Genomic DNA, 19133 nt, shown 5'->3' on the forward strand with positions numbered 1-19133 from the left:
TCCCCCCATTAGGTACACAATGAGAATGTTTGATGCATGGACAGCTCCTACCCAAGTGTGTGTTGTGTCCCAATTAAAGTCCTCAGTTTCTTCCAGTTTCCCAGTTCTAAGAGGGCAGGGACTGTTTTTTGTTTGTAATCATTTTTGTCCTTTTGCATGTGATTTTTTTGCTTTGTTTCCTTTTTATTTGGTATCCCTACCAGTGCCAGTGTGATACCCCAGGGCAAAGGCAGCAAGCTCTAGATGCTTCTTGCCAGCACAACTAGATAAGGTTCCTTTAACTGCTTCCTCTGGAATACTCTCTCCATTACAACACAGTTGTACTGTGTTTGATGCCTTTTTCTTTTTTTAATAAATCCAGGCAACTATCAGTTCAGCCCTGCCTTGTGAGCAGGTGTTCTGAAATAAAGGGATATGACAGAATCCCTGATCTCCTCAGAGTTGTGGATATTGTAATTTTTTTAGCATGGACTTGAGCTTTTCCTTTTAGGTTTCCTCCTGTAGTGTGGTGTATTGTCCTGGGCTTTTTGCACAGGCTGATTTATAACCAATAGTAAAGGGTATTTGTATTAACTATATATCAAGTGATGTTCTTTGCTAATCTATGCAGTAAAAAAGAAATGTATAAAGCATATACAAAATTACAAGTAAAGATTGATGTGATGCACCAAAGACTCATCAAAATAAAGATGACTACCTCAGGCTTTGAAAGTTCTGTTCAGAAGGTCTACTCCATTAAGAGAAATAGCAACATTGCAATCTTCAATTTGTGTGCAAATTTAATTACAGCAGATGCACAGGCTGGGCTCCACAAACTGCTGCCATCTCACTCACCAGCATGTCTGATATTACTCTGAGTTGTCTTTCTTTGAGAAGAATCAACTCCTGGAATAATCATGGGATTTAAATAATCGTGCATTTCTTTTTTTCTTTTTCCCCTAGTTCTTGTAAATTGAAAAACCTTAAAAACTTTTGTCCTAAAAGGTCTAAAAGTACTAAAAGTACTTGTTAAAAGTATAGTGAACTTTTGCCATTTGGGTCATCATTTTTTCATGGAAGATAAGGCTGGGAACCTGCCTTTATGTGGAACCTGCCTCTCTACACCCAAGATCTTATCCTATTATTAGAAAGACGTCTGTTTTGACAATTTTCTGTGGGAAATATAGTTAATATATGCACACAGCTCTTCCTGGTGGCTGTGTAACACCAGTTTTATAGTCCATGTGAACAGCACCTCAAAGCTGTTAAGTGTTCCTCTAGGTTTCATTAGCATCCCACATTTTTATTTGCAGTGGCTGTATTGGAAACATCTCCATGGGCCTGGCTGTTTATTGCTCATGAACAATTGCTTCATGTATGCACACATGTTGTTTTCTTTATGTCAGAGTGCTTCCAAATACCAAATCCCAATTTTCTGTCCTATTAAGTTTTTATAGGCCAATATCTTGCAGTAACATAACAGAAGTTGATAAGACCTCGTGAGGATTCTGGAAGGGTTGTTCCCACACTTATGAGCCATCACAATCATCCCATTTCCACCCAGCTACTAAATATAGTTTCACAGTTTTTTCTGCATCTGAGCATAACTATTTCTACCTACCTCATTGTTTGTAAGAAAATATTGAAAGAGGCCACATCATGATAGTCCCAATCTTGCATGAGGCGTGAAAATCACACGGATTTTTCCCTTTTCCCTAATTTTACCTTTTTCACTTTTGCTTTCTGCTTTGTGTCAGGTTTTGAAAAGTATTGACAGAGCAGACGAGGGTACTTAATTGATCTTACTGCTTACTTATACAGGGTTGTGACATTGTGGATTAAGTAAACTATGATGTTTATTTTAGAAATGGGCCAAATGCTGCATGTTCATTGGAACATCTGTGAATTTGGCTTGATGACAATTCCCAGAGCAACAAAATAAAACCAACATTTTGCTCCTGCAGCTTAGTACTGCTGATGTGCATTTAATCAAATTAATGGTAAGAGGAATGAGATTTAATAGAAAATAAATAAATAAAAAAACCACAAATGCAAGCCTAAAATATGGCACTGAATTTTCATTATGAAAGTTAGTGTACAAGTTAAATAGCAGAAAAGAGAAGTTATTATTAGCTTGCTTTCTAATCTTTTGAGCTAAACTGAGTAAAGAAAATGGAACAGATTGTGTGTTCTTAGAGGTTAAATATCTGCGGGTGTTTGTGTTTACAAAATCAGAGATAGGAGATCAACATCGTTCTGTTTTGGGAAACGTGTCCCAGTGTTGCACTGAGGGAAAGGTTTGATTTAGTAAAGTGAACATAATTCATCATTAACAGTGTAGAGATTTATATATGTTACCTAGGCTTAATAACTTTAGCAACATTTCTCAATTGTATGTGGAATATCATAAGGACTGGTAGGTATTATAAAGATTCCTCCAAGGTGGAATTCTTAAAGTTTGCATCACATAGTTTATCCTTTCCTGGTGAGGTGCATACTGAGAGTAATTTTGATTTTTCTGTACCACATTAGGACTTGTTCTGTTTTGCTTATTAATATTTCATTCTTTAAAATCTGTATGGTTTTTTACTTAAGTGAACACACTGTGAAGGCGAAAGGTGTCCACATAAACATTCATTGGAGCTGACCGTTAATTTGGTTTTTTATTTTTATGAGTACAAAATCCATCATAAAGCTCTCTCCACTGTGAGATGGAGGTACAGCCCAGGAAGCCAGAAACTGCATAAACTGGACCTTTATTTCTTGCTGTTCTACCTTGCACTTTTACTCATATCACTTACAGCCCATTTTTAGTATCAATGAGCATGTAGAAATCCAGTTACTGCCAGTGGCAGTTACAGGTATTCCATGTATTTGATGGCCCTCAACCTCTATTTTTCCTACTGTTAAATGGAGACAGGAGATTCTTCAGAGGGTTGCCGTGAGAGTAATTAGTTAGGAGCTGTAAAACTGAAGAGCAAAATAGTTACACAGTTCTATTGCACCCTTTCCATGGTTAACAAATTTCAGCAAAATCACCTCTTGTTTTTGGAAATATTTATAAAGTACAAAGTGTGAAAATCAACTTTCCTTAATTTGGTTACAGTGCTTGGAAAAATCATTATTTGCCAGCGTACCTCAAATAAATGCTTTATCGTCTTTTATGGAATTATGAAGATGATGAGCAACAATAAAAACCAAAATTGTTTTTCTGACCCCAGATTTTTGTATGGTGCATTTGCTGTGATTATCATGTGTCTAAAGAAGGCAGTTTCAGCACTGAGCTTTTTCAACCCTCAGATGCCAAAATAAACAGAACTATTTAAGCATGCTCATGCTTATTTTTGTTATAGATTTTTAATGAAGCGGCAATCGCCTGTATCCCATTGCTGAAAATCTTAAACAACTGAAAGATTTTGAAGCACTTAAAAAAGACCCAGTATGCCATAAAATACCATGGCATTAGTCCACATGGACACACTGTGTTATATTGCAAAAAAGCAATGCACATAAACACTGATCAGTTCACTGCTTTCATTGACTCTACAGAGCTGAGAGAAGTTGAAGACTTATATTTCCCCTGTTCTTGGGTTTTGTTTGTTTATTTGAGTTCCAAACTGTTGATGGAAAGGGGAGGGAGAGTTTGAAAGACTAAGAGAATGTTGTCAACAACTTCATTTAGACAATTAAGACCCTGATTACTTCAGCATCCCAAAGGGAACCTGGAGTAGAAAACATGAGCTTCATAAAAAGAGAGTTTAGGTAAAACAAGGGAACATCTACTCACGTGGGGATGACTAGGAAACCACCTGCAATTGCATTTTCTCTGTAAACAGAGAAAGGGAAAAGAAGTGAGTGAGATACTGCTTCTAAGAATAATGCCTAAAACCACGGAACAAGAGGTGAAGATGTTGGATTGAATCCTATGACCCCAGACAGAGTAAGACCGGAGTTCTACTTTCTTTTTTTCAGCCTAGATAAATCAGCAGAAGCAATAGTGGACACATTTAAAAGCTAAAGATCTGTAGCATCCACTTGTATTCTAGAAACAGCAGAAGTTACCAAATTAATGATCACTTGCAACCCATCATAGCAAAACCGAGGCTTGGCTGTGAAAAGAACTCTTAAATGAGGCACTAAAATGTGAGGGCCCAATGAACAACTCAAGTATGTAGACTCAACTGAATAAAACTGCATTTGTTGGTCTGATTTTTCCTTTTAATGGGGTGTGTGTGTTATGCATGAATTGTGTGATTGGGGAGGGTATGATTTGGTTTTTTTAAGTTAGGCTGGGTTATGCCAAAAGTGCAGCCTAATCTCCCTTTCATTATTTAAAAGAATACATGCTGCAGAGATATTGATGCTCTAGTCGTGGGGAAAGTTTCAGAGTATGCCAGAAGGTGTGGGAATTTGTTAAGGAGGATAGATGGCTCATCTAGATCAATTTGCCAGAGCACAATCTTAGGGTTGTAATTAGTCAGCTCTCTTGTACCTGGAATAAATCAAGCAGTTCTGGAAATTGCTGATAAGGGATGGTGGCTTCTTTTGATTGTTGTTTTCGGTGGTGTTAAATCACTGAACACAGAGTTTGCCTGACAAGTTTTTCATCTTGATACAACTGCTTTACTGAGTGCAAGTGTGATATCCAGCCTTTGAAGGATTCGAGTTCTTTCACTGGAATTAAAGAGACCCTGTGGGTTGTTGGGAATTACGGAGAATGATCACCGGGCTGCTCTAGGAATTTTCCAGTCTACACCAGAACAAGCAGTGGAGGAATGCGCGTGTTATAAAATAAACCCTACTTTGCTGTGAATGAGAAAGTAGGTGGCTTTGATTAGGATTCTGGTTCTTGCAGTGATATGAATTTCTGGGTTTGAAGATAAGCTCGAACTTTAGCACTTTACATAAAAGACCTTAAAAATAAGGAATCAAAAGTATGCATTAGTATTTCACGACTTCATATTTTGTTGATATCAAAGCCAGTTGGTTTTAATTTCCTTAAGTATAGGTCATAATCCAGAAATCAAAGAGAAGGAAGGGAGTAAATTGGTATCTATCTGTAGACAAAGGAGAAAAATGCTTTTTCCTAAAATGTCACTAAGTTCTGCTGAATATTTTTGATTTATTCTGTCCTCCCCAGTGCTATTATCTGAAAGAGTTTACCTTCACATGCTGCAGGCACAGCTGTGCTGGAGTTGCCTGTTGGAATTAATATCACTTTCTTTGTCCACCAGAGATTTGGAAATCCATTTCCTATCTCTATATGAATATATGCATATATTCATTTTTGAGTACATAAATGTAACTCAGATGATTGAAAAAAAAAGAAAATGTCAGTGCATATGATTTTTATAGCACAAAAAAACACTTCCTGCAGGAGTTGCACCCATATATTTTGCAAGTTTGCCACATAAGCACATGACTGCCATGCACTTGTGCCTGAAGGCAGGAGTTTAGCCAGCTTTGGCATAAATGAATGCTAAAAGTTATTTAAATGGCTATCTCTCAATGAATTTGTGGTTTAAGTGGTTTTGTTATTTGATGACCTACCTCTGATAAATTAACATTTCTCAAAAAAATAAAAAAAAAAATTAAAAAAAAAGAAAAAAAAAGGAAAAAACCAATGAAAACTCCCTGTTTTCCATGATTTTGAACTAGATAGTTTTTTTTACTTGTTTTTTTTTTAGTGAAACGAACACACTGGGAGTGGTTTTTTATCTAAAAGGTCAAAACAGTTTTCAGGTACTTTGATGAAGTTTTTGGTGAACTTATGAAGGTCATGCAAAAGTTACCACTTTAAAAAGTTACCACTGCTTAGAGGGTGCACAGAAATTCATGGAAATTACCATTCCAAGATAAACCACAGCTGGTCTAGCACCAGTGGCAAGTCTGATGTCAGAGAACAGTCATGGAATCATAGAATGCTTGGGGTTGGAAGGGGCCTTAGAGATCACATGGTTCCAACCCTCCTGCTGTGGGCAGGGACACCTTCCACTAGCCCAGGTTGCTCCAAGCCCCATCCAACCTGGCCTTGGACACTTCCAGGGATGGGGCAGCCACAGCTTCTCTGGGCAACCTGTGCCAGGGCCTCACCACCCTCACAGTAAAGAGTTTCTTCAGTATATCTGATCTAAATCTCTCATCTTTTCATTTAAAACAGTTTTCCTTTGCACTGTCACTATCTAGAAGCGCAAAAAGTCCCTCTCCCTTCTTTTTTTATAAGCCCCCTTCAAGCCCTGGAAGGCCTCAATGAGATCTCCCTGGAGCTGAAGAAATTTTTCCCAATATTCAAGTATCCAAGTGTAAAATCTACAGTATCCAAGTAATTTCTACAATATCCAAGTGCTACTTCATCAAAATGTTTCCTTCTGATGATGTCTTACTGTAATATGTCATGGAAGTGACAATGATAAAGTAAAATACCCCCTGAGCAAGGTACAGAGATGATAAATTATGTTAATATGTTATTCCCATTTTATTATCATCAGTCAGATGACGATTTAGTGTGATGCATCATCAGAAAAACATAATCTAGTAGGGTATTACTCAAAGTGTTTTGCCATCTGGGGATTTTAAGGAGCAAATTTAACTGACTTAGAGGACAAAAGGTATCCCAGCGCTGCGATTCACAAACATCCTAAACAAAAATATATCAAGGTATAGGAAAGAAGTACAAAAGTCTGGGAAATGTTGCTATTGTAAAGGTCAGAAGCAGATTCACCATGTCTGTAAACCAATATTACGCTTGTATAAACACTATATATTAAATTGGCCTTGCCATTAGTGTGACTGGAGCTGCATCAGTCATTGCTTTGTTCTGCTAAGTCGCTGATGATGGTGAGGTAGAAACTACCTTGATGTTCAGTGCCCTTTATTCAAACAGTTGCCAACTGTTGATGTAGTTGAATATGGATATCTGCAGGAAGGCTCCATCACATTCCTGTGCCAAAGTATTCATCATCAAACAGCTGGTTATCCTATCATTCAACAATTTGCATGCTGCCATGCTGCAGTGATCTATGGACAATACCAGCATGTCACTAAACCAAATAGAAATCTCAGAGAAACTCTGTGGTAAAACAGCCCTAACTTGGACTGAGAACTACTCTCGTGTGTTCATTGCTCTGAAATTTTTTGGTCATATGCTTCATCTGTGTTTGTGTTACAGTATGATAATGCTGAGTTGTATCTTCTGCTGCAACTGGATGCATTCCCTGGTAAGAGAATAAGGAAAAATTTCTTTCACCAGAAGCTAAGTAATTATACCCTCTGTCCTAGGGCTCCATTACAAATATCAACTGCATTTTCATGCTACAGTTATTCTAGTTCTCAGGCTGTCTTCTGCAACCCCAACAGTGTAACTTCTGGTCTTCTCAGAATCTCCCCATGGCACCTTCACAGTACTTCCAGCTTCTTGCTGTGCTCCACCAGTTCCTCTTCCCTGGTAAAGCTTTGGTCCCTTCCATGTCCCTGTGGCCTCATACGATATCAAATCACCTACAAGTCTTCAACATCCATATACCTGTCTCCCTAGCAGTCCAAATGTTGGCCAGCTGGCAACTTGTGTTGTGCCTGAAATTGTGCAAACTGATCGGCCCCAGAGCTGCTGCCCGACCCAGAAGTGTGGTAGCATATTGAGTTCTTCCATCAGGAGAAATACTGTGATCTCTGCTTTGCTTTGGTTATGGCTCTCATTAAATATGTGGGAAATACATGAGGGACCAACTGCCCATGTGTAGAGGTCCAATTCTGTCTGGGATACCACGGGCAAACAGATCTCTGCAGAGAACTGGCAGACACGACACAGTGAGGGACCTGCATTTTCTTTAAGTGCCAGCTAGTGAGCAAGTGACAGTGCCTAAAGGGACACTAGACCCATGTTTAGGTGATTTGATTTAGCCTTTGATGTCTTTCCTGTCTCTACCTTTCCACCATTCATGTCTCTTGAAACTGCCCTTGGTTCAGAGGTGCCAGCCTGGGGGTTGGCTGGCACCCGGACGTGCTGGAGGTGCAGCTGTGGCTTGTACACCTCATTTCCTCGGAAAAGCAGCAGGGTGGCACTGGGAGCATTTTGGGTTATTGTGGGAGAAAGAGCTGGTTACCATCCTCTTCTCTGATGAGCCTCACTGCCCATCCTGACCTTGGCAAGCCATGGCTCATCTTTGTCTCTCTCCATCCCCAGATGGGAGGGCAGGATGGTGCCCAGCATTTGACAGGTCCCTGGTTCCTGTCATGCTTCTTAATCCATGGCCCTGGACTCTGCTGCTTCACCTTCATCAGCATCTGTTCTCCCATCTCCCCTACAATATATAAACCATATTTTTGTGCAGTGTGGGCTCACTTAGAGACATGAAACCTGCATGCTTTCCAACAGTCTGGGAGTGCTTTTATTCCTTTTTTTTCTCTTTTTTTTTCCTAATGAAATTATTTATTGCTGATGGAAAGACATGATACCCAAATCTTTACAAGACACTGTCATTTCTCTATGGAGTATACATAAGACTTCCATGTGCTCATCCAGTAGCCAGCCCCCAGTATCTCAGGGCAATACTTCTACAGATTCTTCTCCTTGGTACCTGGTCCTTTTTCCTTTGCTAAAACTTACTAACAGTAGAACTGTTTATTTTCTTTTATCAAAGGATATCCATAAACATGGATAGAGACATAGAAATGTAGAGATAGAATCAACAACAAAAAACAGATGTCTTGTGATCTTTCAGATAGCCATCTACAGTCACACTGTTTCACATCAAAGAACACCTCAGTTTGGGTAACTTCCTTTAAAGTTAACTTTTTAATGTTTTTAAACTTCCTTTTCCCCAAAATGCTGTTGACATGTGCATCACCCACTTATTTTCCAGTTGCACTGTTAACCACGTGTTTATATTTTAACTGCAAATGAATAGAAATCATAGGAAGAGAAAAACAGCCTGACTCAGACAGCCACAACGCTGGTGAGCTCTGAAGCTTGTCTCCAAAAGGCAAAGAAATAGCCAATACCAAGCAGGACCATAATAAGAGAGTGCACATGCTGTGCACGTGATGCATTCTTAGTTTGGGTTATCGAGCTTTTAGTGGTCTGTGGCTCAAAGGCTTTTCCAAATCAGAGGGAGGTCTTTATGTGTAATATCTTTCATGAACATTTCTTCTGTAAGTTTACCAAGTTGCTTTTGGAGATGTTTGTATTTTTAGAGTCCATGATATCCCATAGCAATGTTTCTTTTAAAAAAATGGTTTTGTTAACATTTTTAACCTGCTATTTGCCATTTATGTTTGATGTACCCTGGTTCTCTGCTCTGCATCTATTATCTGATCCATTTATTCAGGATTGTGTGGACCATTTTTACTTTTTTTTTATTCTGTACTTTTTATCACCCGTCCTGTCTTTTTCTACAGATCTGTCAGTATTCCTTGTGAGAGGAAGAGGAGGGGCAGGCACTGATCTCTTCTCTGTGGTGACCAGTGGCAGGACCTGAGGGAATGGCCTGAAGTTGTGTCAAGTGAGGCTTAGGTTGTATATTAGGAAAAGTTTCTTCCCCCAAAGGATGGCTGAGCACTGAACAGGTTCCTCAGGGCAGTGGGCACAGCACCAAGGCTGACAGAGTTCTAAAAGCATTTGGACACCACTCTCAGGCACATGGTGTGACACTTGGGGATGGTCCTGTGCAGTGATAAGGGTTGGACTCCATGATTCTTGAGGGTTCCTTCTATATTCTGTGATTCAATGTATCCTTGTGGGATCAGTAAGCAGTATGCAGGAATATCCTGGGTTTCAAAAGCGCCACGCTTTTTTCTTTTCCTCATTATTTTTATAATTTCATTCCATTTTTTCCCTTTAGTCTGCTTTTGAGAAGGCAATTGATAGTGTTACAGGGCCACCTCTCTGTGTTATAACCACAAGATCTGTCTTGGACAGTGATAGCTCAGTACAGAGCCATGTTATTTGTTATGTAAAGTTAGGAGCATTTTATTAAGTGTGCATCACTGTGACACTGAATTTTGTGGCATTTTATCAGTTTTCAACTCAGTATCCTAGGATTCTTTGGCCAGTTTTTGTGGTCAATCATCATCATCTTTACTACCATGAATACCTCTGGATTGCCAGCACAATCTTATGTGTTCACAGTCCTGCCTGTATTACGAATTCTATGTACATTGCCAGCAGGACATGAGCATCAATCTCTGGGGGATGCCACTCTAAAAACTGACCTTTTATTTCTGACTGTTTGTTTCCTATCTTTTGACCAGCTACTTATCCATGAATTGACAGCAAACTCCTTCAGGATGAAATGAAAAGTGACCTAACAAAAATGTGAGCAGAAAACTTAATCCATCAGTTACTAAGATATTAATTCTCCTCTGCACTTCCTGAAGCAGCTGGGGTGAAAACTAAAGAAGTGATACTTGCAGAGTAGCTCAGCCTCATAATAATTCAGATCATCATCTTTGTGTGGCACTGTAACTCTTAGAAGAAAAGCCTAATTTTTGTGGTGTTTCCAACCTGTTTCTAGCATAAATTTTGAAGAAGACTTAGATAAATAAAATCTCGTGTACTCCAGAACAATCTGCATATGAATTCAGTATATACATTCCTACATTCTCTCTAGTACAGCATCCCAAATAATGGGCTATGAAAATGTTTACTGGAGGCAATACTACAGCCTATATGGTGTCAATTTTACATTTAAATACATTTCACTATGGTCTCAATTTTCAAGTTTCCATATGCTTCTGAGTTTTTATTGGCCACTTCAAATTGTATGGTGTGAAAGGAATTATGGCAAGGGGGTTTGGGGGCAAGGCAGCAGAGTATGAATGATCTGGGCATTATGGCAGCACAGAGAGAGGCCGCTTGATTCCTGAAGCATGGGAACTGTTTGCTGTGCATGTCAGCTGAATGTGAGTGTGGGAATCACTAGCTGTGAAATCGTTAATGACAGATAATGACATGAAGTGTTCAAGCAGAGCATGGTAACATCTTATTTCTGATCCAATAATAAACACTTCATGAAGCTTTGGGCAAGTCGGGGGCATCATTTCAGAGACAAGCCTTCCATGGTGCTTTTAAGAAAAGACAGTGCCCAGTAACATCTTTTTTTTTTGTCAATTTAAACTACTTGGTTGAAGAGAAATATTTGTGTTTGCTAACTCAGTTCTGCTGGAAGAATGGACCTTGTAGCAAATTCCTTTGTTACGGGGTTGTGCAACGTAAGGCAACCTTCAAATAAGCATCTCAGAACAAATCCTTTTCACCTTTTCCATTGACTTGGACAGCAACACTACTTGTGTAAGCAAAGTGGATGGGGCTGGATGTGCAGATTGAAGGACTCTGTAGGAGTAAGTTGGAAGAAATTGGTTCTGGCTGTAATGTGAGCTGTGCTGACACAGCTGGCAGATAGCTTGGAATTGATGCTCTTGGAAAGAGATAGATTTTTGCCAGAAATATTAGTCTCAAGAAAAATGACATTTTTTTCCTATCATTGCTGTCAAATAGTGCTATAGTTTCTAAAGTGGATTTGGTAGAGATGCATGTTTCTGATATTTAATTTCAGAGAAGTAAAGGGTTTCTCAGTGACTGGAGGCCCAGCACACAATACTGGAAAATTCACTGGTGCATTCTTAATCCTAAAGAAATGTAAAGTCCCACTCTCTAAAACATTATGCAACTCCTTGGCCCCACCTGCCTCTTACCTTTCAAAAGACCAGCCTCGAAGAGATTTTGCAAATACTTGTGTTTATCTGTCTTTGTACACTTGTCTGGTCCTCACCAGGGCTCTGAGGACACCACCAGTCCTTACTGGCCTGCCTGGCCTCCACTAGGAATTCCCCCCACAGGCACAGGACCCTGTTCCACCCCAGCCTGGAGCCATCAATCCCTGTTCCAGCAACAGAGCAGCTGGCCAGCCCCAGCCCCATTGGATTGAAGCTGATTGGATTTGCTGGATTCACCTTGCCTTTGGTCTGATCTCTGTAACAAATTACTTTGTTCGTTTAAAAACCAAACCAATATTTTAAAACTAATATTTCTGGCAAAAATCAATCTGTTTTCAATGAGCCCCATGGAGATAAAAGTATCATGTCTGACAAGAAAAGGTGTGCACAGTCCAGTTAGTTACACAAACCAGAGGCAATGGCATTAACCACTTGTATTTGCCGTACCTTTGTCATTCTATAGAGTTTTTTAAATTGCGCTGTCAAGAAAATACGAATGCAGGACAGGTGTAAGTGGTCAGAAATATTCACTACCATTTCACTTATGTGGATTTTGAGGGTCAAAGCTATGCATTTTTATCAGCCTTCTTATGATCTCTCAGCCCAAGTGAAGATCAATGCCTCAGAACAGGCAAGGGAGTGCATGCTGAAGTGTGTTGTTTCAAAGGAAATGGATGCTGCTGCTACTGCTAATGAGAATCTCTGCTGGTGTAGAGAGTGTTCTTGATTTCATAATTCTTTGATTTTTAGCAAAGAAATTTAATATTTTTATTCTTTAATTTTTTATCTAAGATATTATAGGATAGGGTATATCTTGTCTTTCTAGAGGTTTGCATGCGTGTACCCCACTACTCAATTCATCCATCTGATGGTCTTTAGGGACACAATGTGACAGGCTGAGGTGGAATATTTTGGAGAAGCATCCTGATTCACCTCTGATATTAATTGCTGGTCAATGTGAAGTGTTTTTGATGATCTGTGGATAGACATTTTATCTTGTCTGTTTTACTTCTGCCAGTATCTCAGGTGCTGATGCTTTCCATCCATCAACAGCTTTCCCTCTTTTGGAGGACACAAATAGATGTGCAGTATAAGGGTTGATATTCACTAAAATTGATGTATTCTCAAAATTAAAAATAACTTGTTCTGAAAATTCGGATAGCTAACTTAGGAAGAAAAAATGAAGCTCCACATATTTAACTTCAGCATTGTTAATCAAGATGTTTGAAAGAAAATTAATATTTCCCCAGAAATTAAAAGCAAATCCAGTCTTTTTGAAAATCAGTGGGTTTTATTCATTTCAATTCCAAGGGAAAATGAAAGACTGGTAGAACTGACTGGAATTGGGCATAATGAGCACAAATTCTGAAATGCCTTTTCAGAGCAGTTTTGTTATCTTTCCATGTAGTTTCTCTGATATTTCAATAGACACTAGAGAAGACTGTCAATAATTCTGAATACTTCTAAATTATGATTTGAGGATGTTAAATTCTGACTATTTGCAGCTTTGCACATGAAAAAATTGAGCATCAAATAAAAGCATTGCTCCAGTAAAGTGGCAGAAGGTTTTTGTACAGAATGATGAATTATGTCCAATATTTAAAACTAATCTCTTTCATTACATTTGTCTCTCTTCACTTTGAAGTTCTTTTTTTTTTCCTCATGTTTCTGTCATTTTGGGGTAGAGAAAAAGACAGATACTATACTTGTGTCATAGAAAATTATTGCATGATTCAGTAACACCATACATAAAGGAACAGTAACTGACGGATGCATAAGAATTTCTGTGCCAGATCAGACCAATGGTGCACATAGTTCAGTACCTTTTCTCCCAGGATTAGACAGTTCTAGATGTGTGTGCATCTGGAACTGGGGGGTTTGGCCCTCAGCATTTAGGAAACCTGCTGCCAGCTCTGTGACAGTCGCTCTGCAGTGTCTGTCATTCAAGGAAAACACAGAACAGGCTTTTCAACAGAAACAGGCATTTATTTCACATTGCTGCTGGTTCTGGGACATGATGAGCCTGATGCACTCATTCTGCTCCTGACTGCTCCTGTGTACATGGAGCAGGAGCTCACCCACCTTACCTTCAGCTTTGTAAGGTTCTCAGGGGCATCACTCCTCACTTTAATTAGCTAGCAGGGCATGTCAAAAGTTCTGGGCATCTAAAATGCTTCTTTCTTTGCTTCTGTGCCCTCTCTGTCATTCTTCACATCAGGCATTTGGAGTTTGCTGATATATCCCAACCTTTGTTGGGTAGGATAATGGGCCACAGCTGCCAGGCACACTGTTCTGCTGGAGCTTTGAAATATGTTTAGATTTTTAATTAAAGGAACTGTTAATACCTCCTGTTTTCAGAAAGATGTCTAACGTGTAAAATAAGAAAAAAAATCAAATGGGAGGCGGCAAAAATGCAGTTGTGGCCTGTGGGACTCAGTGTCAGTTGTCTCCCTGTAGTTTTTCCACATAACAGATGACAAGCACTTTTTGGTGTTGTCAGCTCAGAGAAGAGGTAGCATTTTGTGAAGGCTGTCATTCTTTCATGCATAGTCTGAGGTAAAGAATGAGGTGTTTTGCAACATGTAGTTCCAATTCTGCCTTTAAATGGCTGCCAAACTGAGCTGTTGCCAATTCTGTAGAGAAAGTGAGCATGTGTAGGTGTGGGTGAAGGGGCAAATTTCATTTCAAGGGCTGGTCTCTGAGCAGTTCTCCAAGCTAAGCAATGTGAGCCTAATATTCTAATTCCAAGGGGATGCTTGACACTGCACGGTAAAATTGCTTATTAAATTACAATCAAGAAAAAAAATCAGGAGATAGACACTGTTCAGCTGGCAGCATGGAGGGGGAAAAAAAGCTCAATTCTAATTATTTGAATAGCAGGGTTAGTGCTATTTCACTACGTGGAAATAAAATTAGGTTGTCACTGATACCATTATTAATGTATGAGAAGATGTAGAAAAACAATTTGGTTCCTAACACCCCTTCTGCCCCTCCTACCCACCCCCAAAAAGAGAGAGAATAAAATAAAAGCAAAATGGACTTGCATAAGGGCTTTCTAATATGGGCAGCTGTGACAGATTTCATTGCTGTAGTAGTACAGTGTAGATGATTTATAAATTACCTTAATTTGAAGGCGAGGCGTTGTGTAAACAGTATTGCATTTATTATTTTCCCAGTTAGATCAAAATGTAAAAAGGCATATCCAATATCAGTAGCACTGTTTATTACTCTAATCAGAAACAGGAAATATATTCTCAGCTACTCTAAACCTTATGTGTTCTTTTATTATGCATGAGCAGCTATTACTGCTGTTCAGTCATATACATCTCTTAAGGTAGTCACATTGCAAGTTCTGCCTTTTGAATGGCTTTCCAACAAATAAAACAACCTTTTTGCATAAAAAGGTATTCTGCAAACATAATTAAGTACTGAAATCTACATTTTTATGAACATAACATCTTCATACACAAGATGAATCCATTGGAAAAATTTTAGATGTTTTGCTTCACTTTGTCATTAGAGCCAGCACAAAAGGATTTTATTTTACATTACAACACTGAACACATCTTGTGCCCTTGAATGTGAACTGCCTTGAATTTGGTTAAGATTCTGTTCTCCAGTCTCATTTTCACACTCAATGAGCCACTACTGTTTCAGCCCAAAAGGGATCAGTCAGTAAAGCTGCATCATGAAACTGGTTGTAGAGTCTGATCAGATTCTTTAAAACTCATTTATATTTAGCCAGTAGTCACAAAGCTAGCTTCAAATGCTGCTCAAGATATGCCTTCCCTTTTGAGTATAATTTGGGAATACAAAATCAGATTTATGAAAAGGATATGGTTTAAAGACAGTTTTCCTCTTATGTTATTCATACTATGTTGTAAATATTAAAAGCAAAGTCTATAAATATCCAAATGACTCTTATTTTCATTTATAGATTTGTGTTTTCCCTACAAGTAGGTATTTAATTATTAACATAAGAATTTTCATGAAAATTAAAAAAATAATGAATTATTAATAAAACTCTCCAGATTAGGAATCTGGCACATAGAAAATTTGTTGATTTATTAGTTTGTCTTGGTGAACAAAGTCTTACAGTAACCTAACCACCTAAGCTGGTAGACATTTTTTTAACCTGTCATCCTCTGAGATCTGATAAGATCTGAGACAAGGAAAGTATGGAAATTTTTTCTTCTGCATCCTCCCTCAAATACTGGTGCTACACTCCAGGAAGTGTTGAATGGGGATAAAGCAAAAGGCACCAAGGGGGATTGCTTGGTAAGACAAGGTTCAGATGGTGAACTCCTGTGTTGGAACAAGTGCTGCTGATGAGGAAGGGTGTTAGGATTGTCAGGGCAGTGTCTTTTGTGATGTGGATCACCATGATTTTTGTTTAACTTTTAAAAACTGCATGTATCCAGGTCCAAAGAAGGAGTTAAAATGCCTACCATGACCATATGGCAGGCCAGGAAAATAATGTCCCCAAAAACCTGCAGAAGCCAGGAAACTAAGTATAGAATTATATAAGTTAGAAATAAAGGACTAAACCCAAGCCAGTAAAAAGGATAAGGCCCATAACTTTGTGTTGTGAGGAGATCCTTTGAACTATACTCTGCAGTTAGACCCTAAAACTGGCTGTTTCTCAGAGGACACATCCTTTTGGTTGGACATTCCAGTGTAAGGTGTACATTTGGGGCATTGAATAGCTAATTTTTCCACTCCCTCAGGAAGCCTGGACTCGCATATCCAACCAAAACACCACTGCAACCAGACCACGAGATCAAATATCAAGTGTTCTTACCCAATTTCTTTAGAAGATATAAACATTTCCTGGGGAAGAAACAAGAAATTAGCCTCGTCTTTCCTTGAGGAATGGCTCTCCTTTGTCACCCTGTTTCTTCATGCTAGTACCCAAAAAGCATTTGTAATTGCTTCCCAAGTAGAACAGCTGCACCAGAAAGGGACAAAGAGCATCACACCCTGATAAGGGCAGGCTCAGAGGTGGCAGCAGGGGGGGCATAAAGCCTTTTGCACCTCTGACCTGCCAGAGGAGTGATCTGACCACCAGGTTAATGGATTAAGAAAAGGTGGGTAGTGGAGGTACTCGGACAAAAAATACAGAATTACATTTACCTTCCTATTGCTAAAGTCAGTTTACCACAAGTGAGGAAGCAGAGGCTTTCAAAAAGCAGCTGCAAAAAAATGTAACATGGTACAAAGGACATCTTGGCTACTGTGATACAACATAAATGTTAACCATGCATTTTTTTGTCAGCAAGTGAGTCAAAGAGGAGCAGTTGGCTTAGTGACACATCACCACAGACACAGAGCTTGGCCTTTGAACAATTTATTGGTGCAACAAACAGCTTCTCAGTCAGCCAGAGAGAGGCCTTAACAATTCAAGGACAATTTTTTATATATTCAAAGAAAATTGACAGAGATTTACACACTTGTTTTTAATTTTGGCTTCTCTTCAATTACCAGACGGATGTTCTAGTTCGTTTCTTCTTTTGTTTCTGTCAGAAATACAATTATAACGCTGAGCAGAATCTGTTACTGCTTGTTGAAAGCAACTGCTGCCGAGTGAGCTCAGCTCTACTGATTGCCTCCTTCTACCATCTAGTGGCACTTTCAGCACACTGCTTTCACCCTCTACTTGTTTTAAAAGAGTTCAATGAGAATGATATTAAACATATACTTTTGAAAAGGGCAATGTTTCTGGAGAGGAAATACCTTTCTCTGAAATGGGAATGTAGTTTTCATACATAAATTATTACAGGAGAATAGAAGAGATTCAATGGTCTAAAGAATTCATGTCAGAGAAAAGGTGATTGATTTCCAGTCTGGTTTTTTTTTTTTTTGAGATAGCACATGGATTTTTAGTTGAAAGCTGTAGAATGAAACCATTGAATATTCTAAAGAAATGCCTATTAGAAACCCAGTTGGTTTGCTATTTAGCTGGATATTTAAAGGGCACAGCAAGAATTAGAAGACATCACCAAATGTAAAGCTTAATAGAAAGCCTATCGTTTCCTATTTGATTACATAATATTATTAAGATCTTTCCACACACTTGGTTTGCTATTTAGCTGGATATTTAAAAGGCACAACAAGAATTAGAAAACATTTTCAAATGTAAAGCTTAATAGAAAGCCTATAGTTTCCTTTCTGATTACATAATAGTATTAAATCTTTCAGTGTTCCATTTTGCAGCAGATGCTTCTGTTTCATTTAAGGTAAAATCTTAAATGTCAATGAACCAGGAATTTCAGGCTTGGATGTTTTCAATCAAAGAGTGAGTTCTGACTAATTATATGACTGAACAAACATGAATTATCTCAAATGCATTCTATTCTTTGAACTGAGGCTTGGTTTCTTTCACAAAATGCTGATTTGGGTGAATTAGACTACAAATGAAACTAAATTTTTATCCGATTCTGAAAGAAGTTTATTTCTTCCTTTCCACTTGCAGTAAATTGACAAGGCAAATTGACAGAAGTCAGAACGTAGAATCTCAGCATCCAGGATATTTTTTTTTTTATTTTATTTTAAACATGACCCTATTCTGGTCATATTGACAAGCTTTCAACACGTTTTCCAGGGTGGAAAGATCCCCATAAGGTGGACTGCTCCTGAAGCCATAGCTTACCGCAAGTTCTCTTCGGCGAGCGACGCGTGGAGCTACGGGATTGTCATGTGGGAGGTGATGTCCTACGGGGAGAGACCGTACTGGGAGATGTCAAACCAGGATGTAAGTAATGCCCAGAATCAATCTGCAAGTTGTTGAAATGTTCCTTGAAAGTTATTGTCGCTCCCTGAGCTGCTTTGCCGCCTCATTCCCTTTCTGAGCTGGAATCTCAGCTTATTTAAGTCCCCAACGTTCTGTCAGCTTCAATGAGACAGTTCATTTATGCAGCCTGAAGACTTGGCCCTCTCTAACTAAAAGCTTGACTAGCTTCCTACCATGGATTAAAGACAGATTATGAAGAGTCAGAGCCAGCTTGCCAGGCTCTAATGCTGGTTATGTGTGGCCTTCATCCGAATCCCTGGGAATCTGCATCAGACAGGCAGGTTGATGTACTTCTCAGGTAAGCTGGAAATCAAAACTTAGGGGAACACTGGAACTATTCTGTTGATGATGGTCCATTATGACCAGTACAGTCTGACAGTATCCTTCAGTGGGCACACATAGTTAAATTCTAAAAGAACTAAGCTGCCATGAGAAATGTATTTGCCGATTCTCCTTTCTAAGAATTCAGCACATTCTTTTCACCTTAAGTCTACATATAGGCTTAACCACAGTGCAGGACAGCAGTCCTACTTCATATCTAAGTTATGTTTTCCTCTGACTTCTTTTTCCAAAAGTGGTGGCCAAATAAGCCTTCACAATTAAAAAAATATATATATTTATTTCTAGTAAAATAGAAGGCGTGTTCTAGAAA

The 19133-nt window shown here is 38.8% G+C and overlaps 1 protein-coding gene across 7 annotated transcripts in view; it reads left to right on the forward strand.

The window, feature by feature from the left end:
* EPHA6 (EPH receptor A6) overlaps positions 1 to 19133 on the forward strand; it is a 447233-nt gene that overhangs the window by 404868 nt on the left and 23232 nt on the right. For all 7 annotated transcript variants that reach the window (XM_027666146.1, XM_027666144.1, XM_027666147.1 and 4 more), the window contains one exon: positions 18293 to 18442. In XM_027666146.1, coding sequence (XP_027521947.1) covers positions 18293 to 18442 — 150 coding nt within the window. The remainder of the gene's footprint in view (positions 1 to 18292; positions 18443 to 19133) is intronic.

Source organism: Corapipo altera, unplaced genomic scaffold, assembly GCF_003945725.1.
Source record: "Corapipo altera isolate COAL_440 unplaced genomic scaffold, ASM394572v1 RXGC01000115.1, whole genome shotgun sequence".
In the NCBI taxonomy this organism is placed as follows: Eukaryota; Metazoa; Chordata; class Aves; order Passeriformes; family Pipridae; genus Corapipo; species Corapipo altera.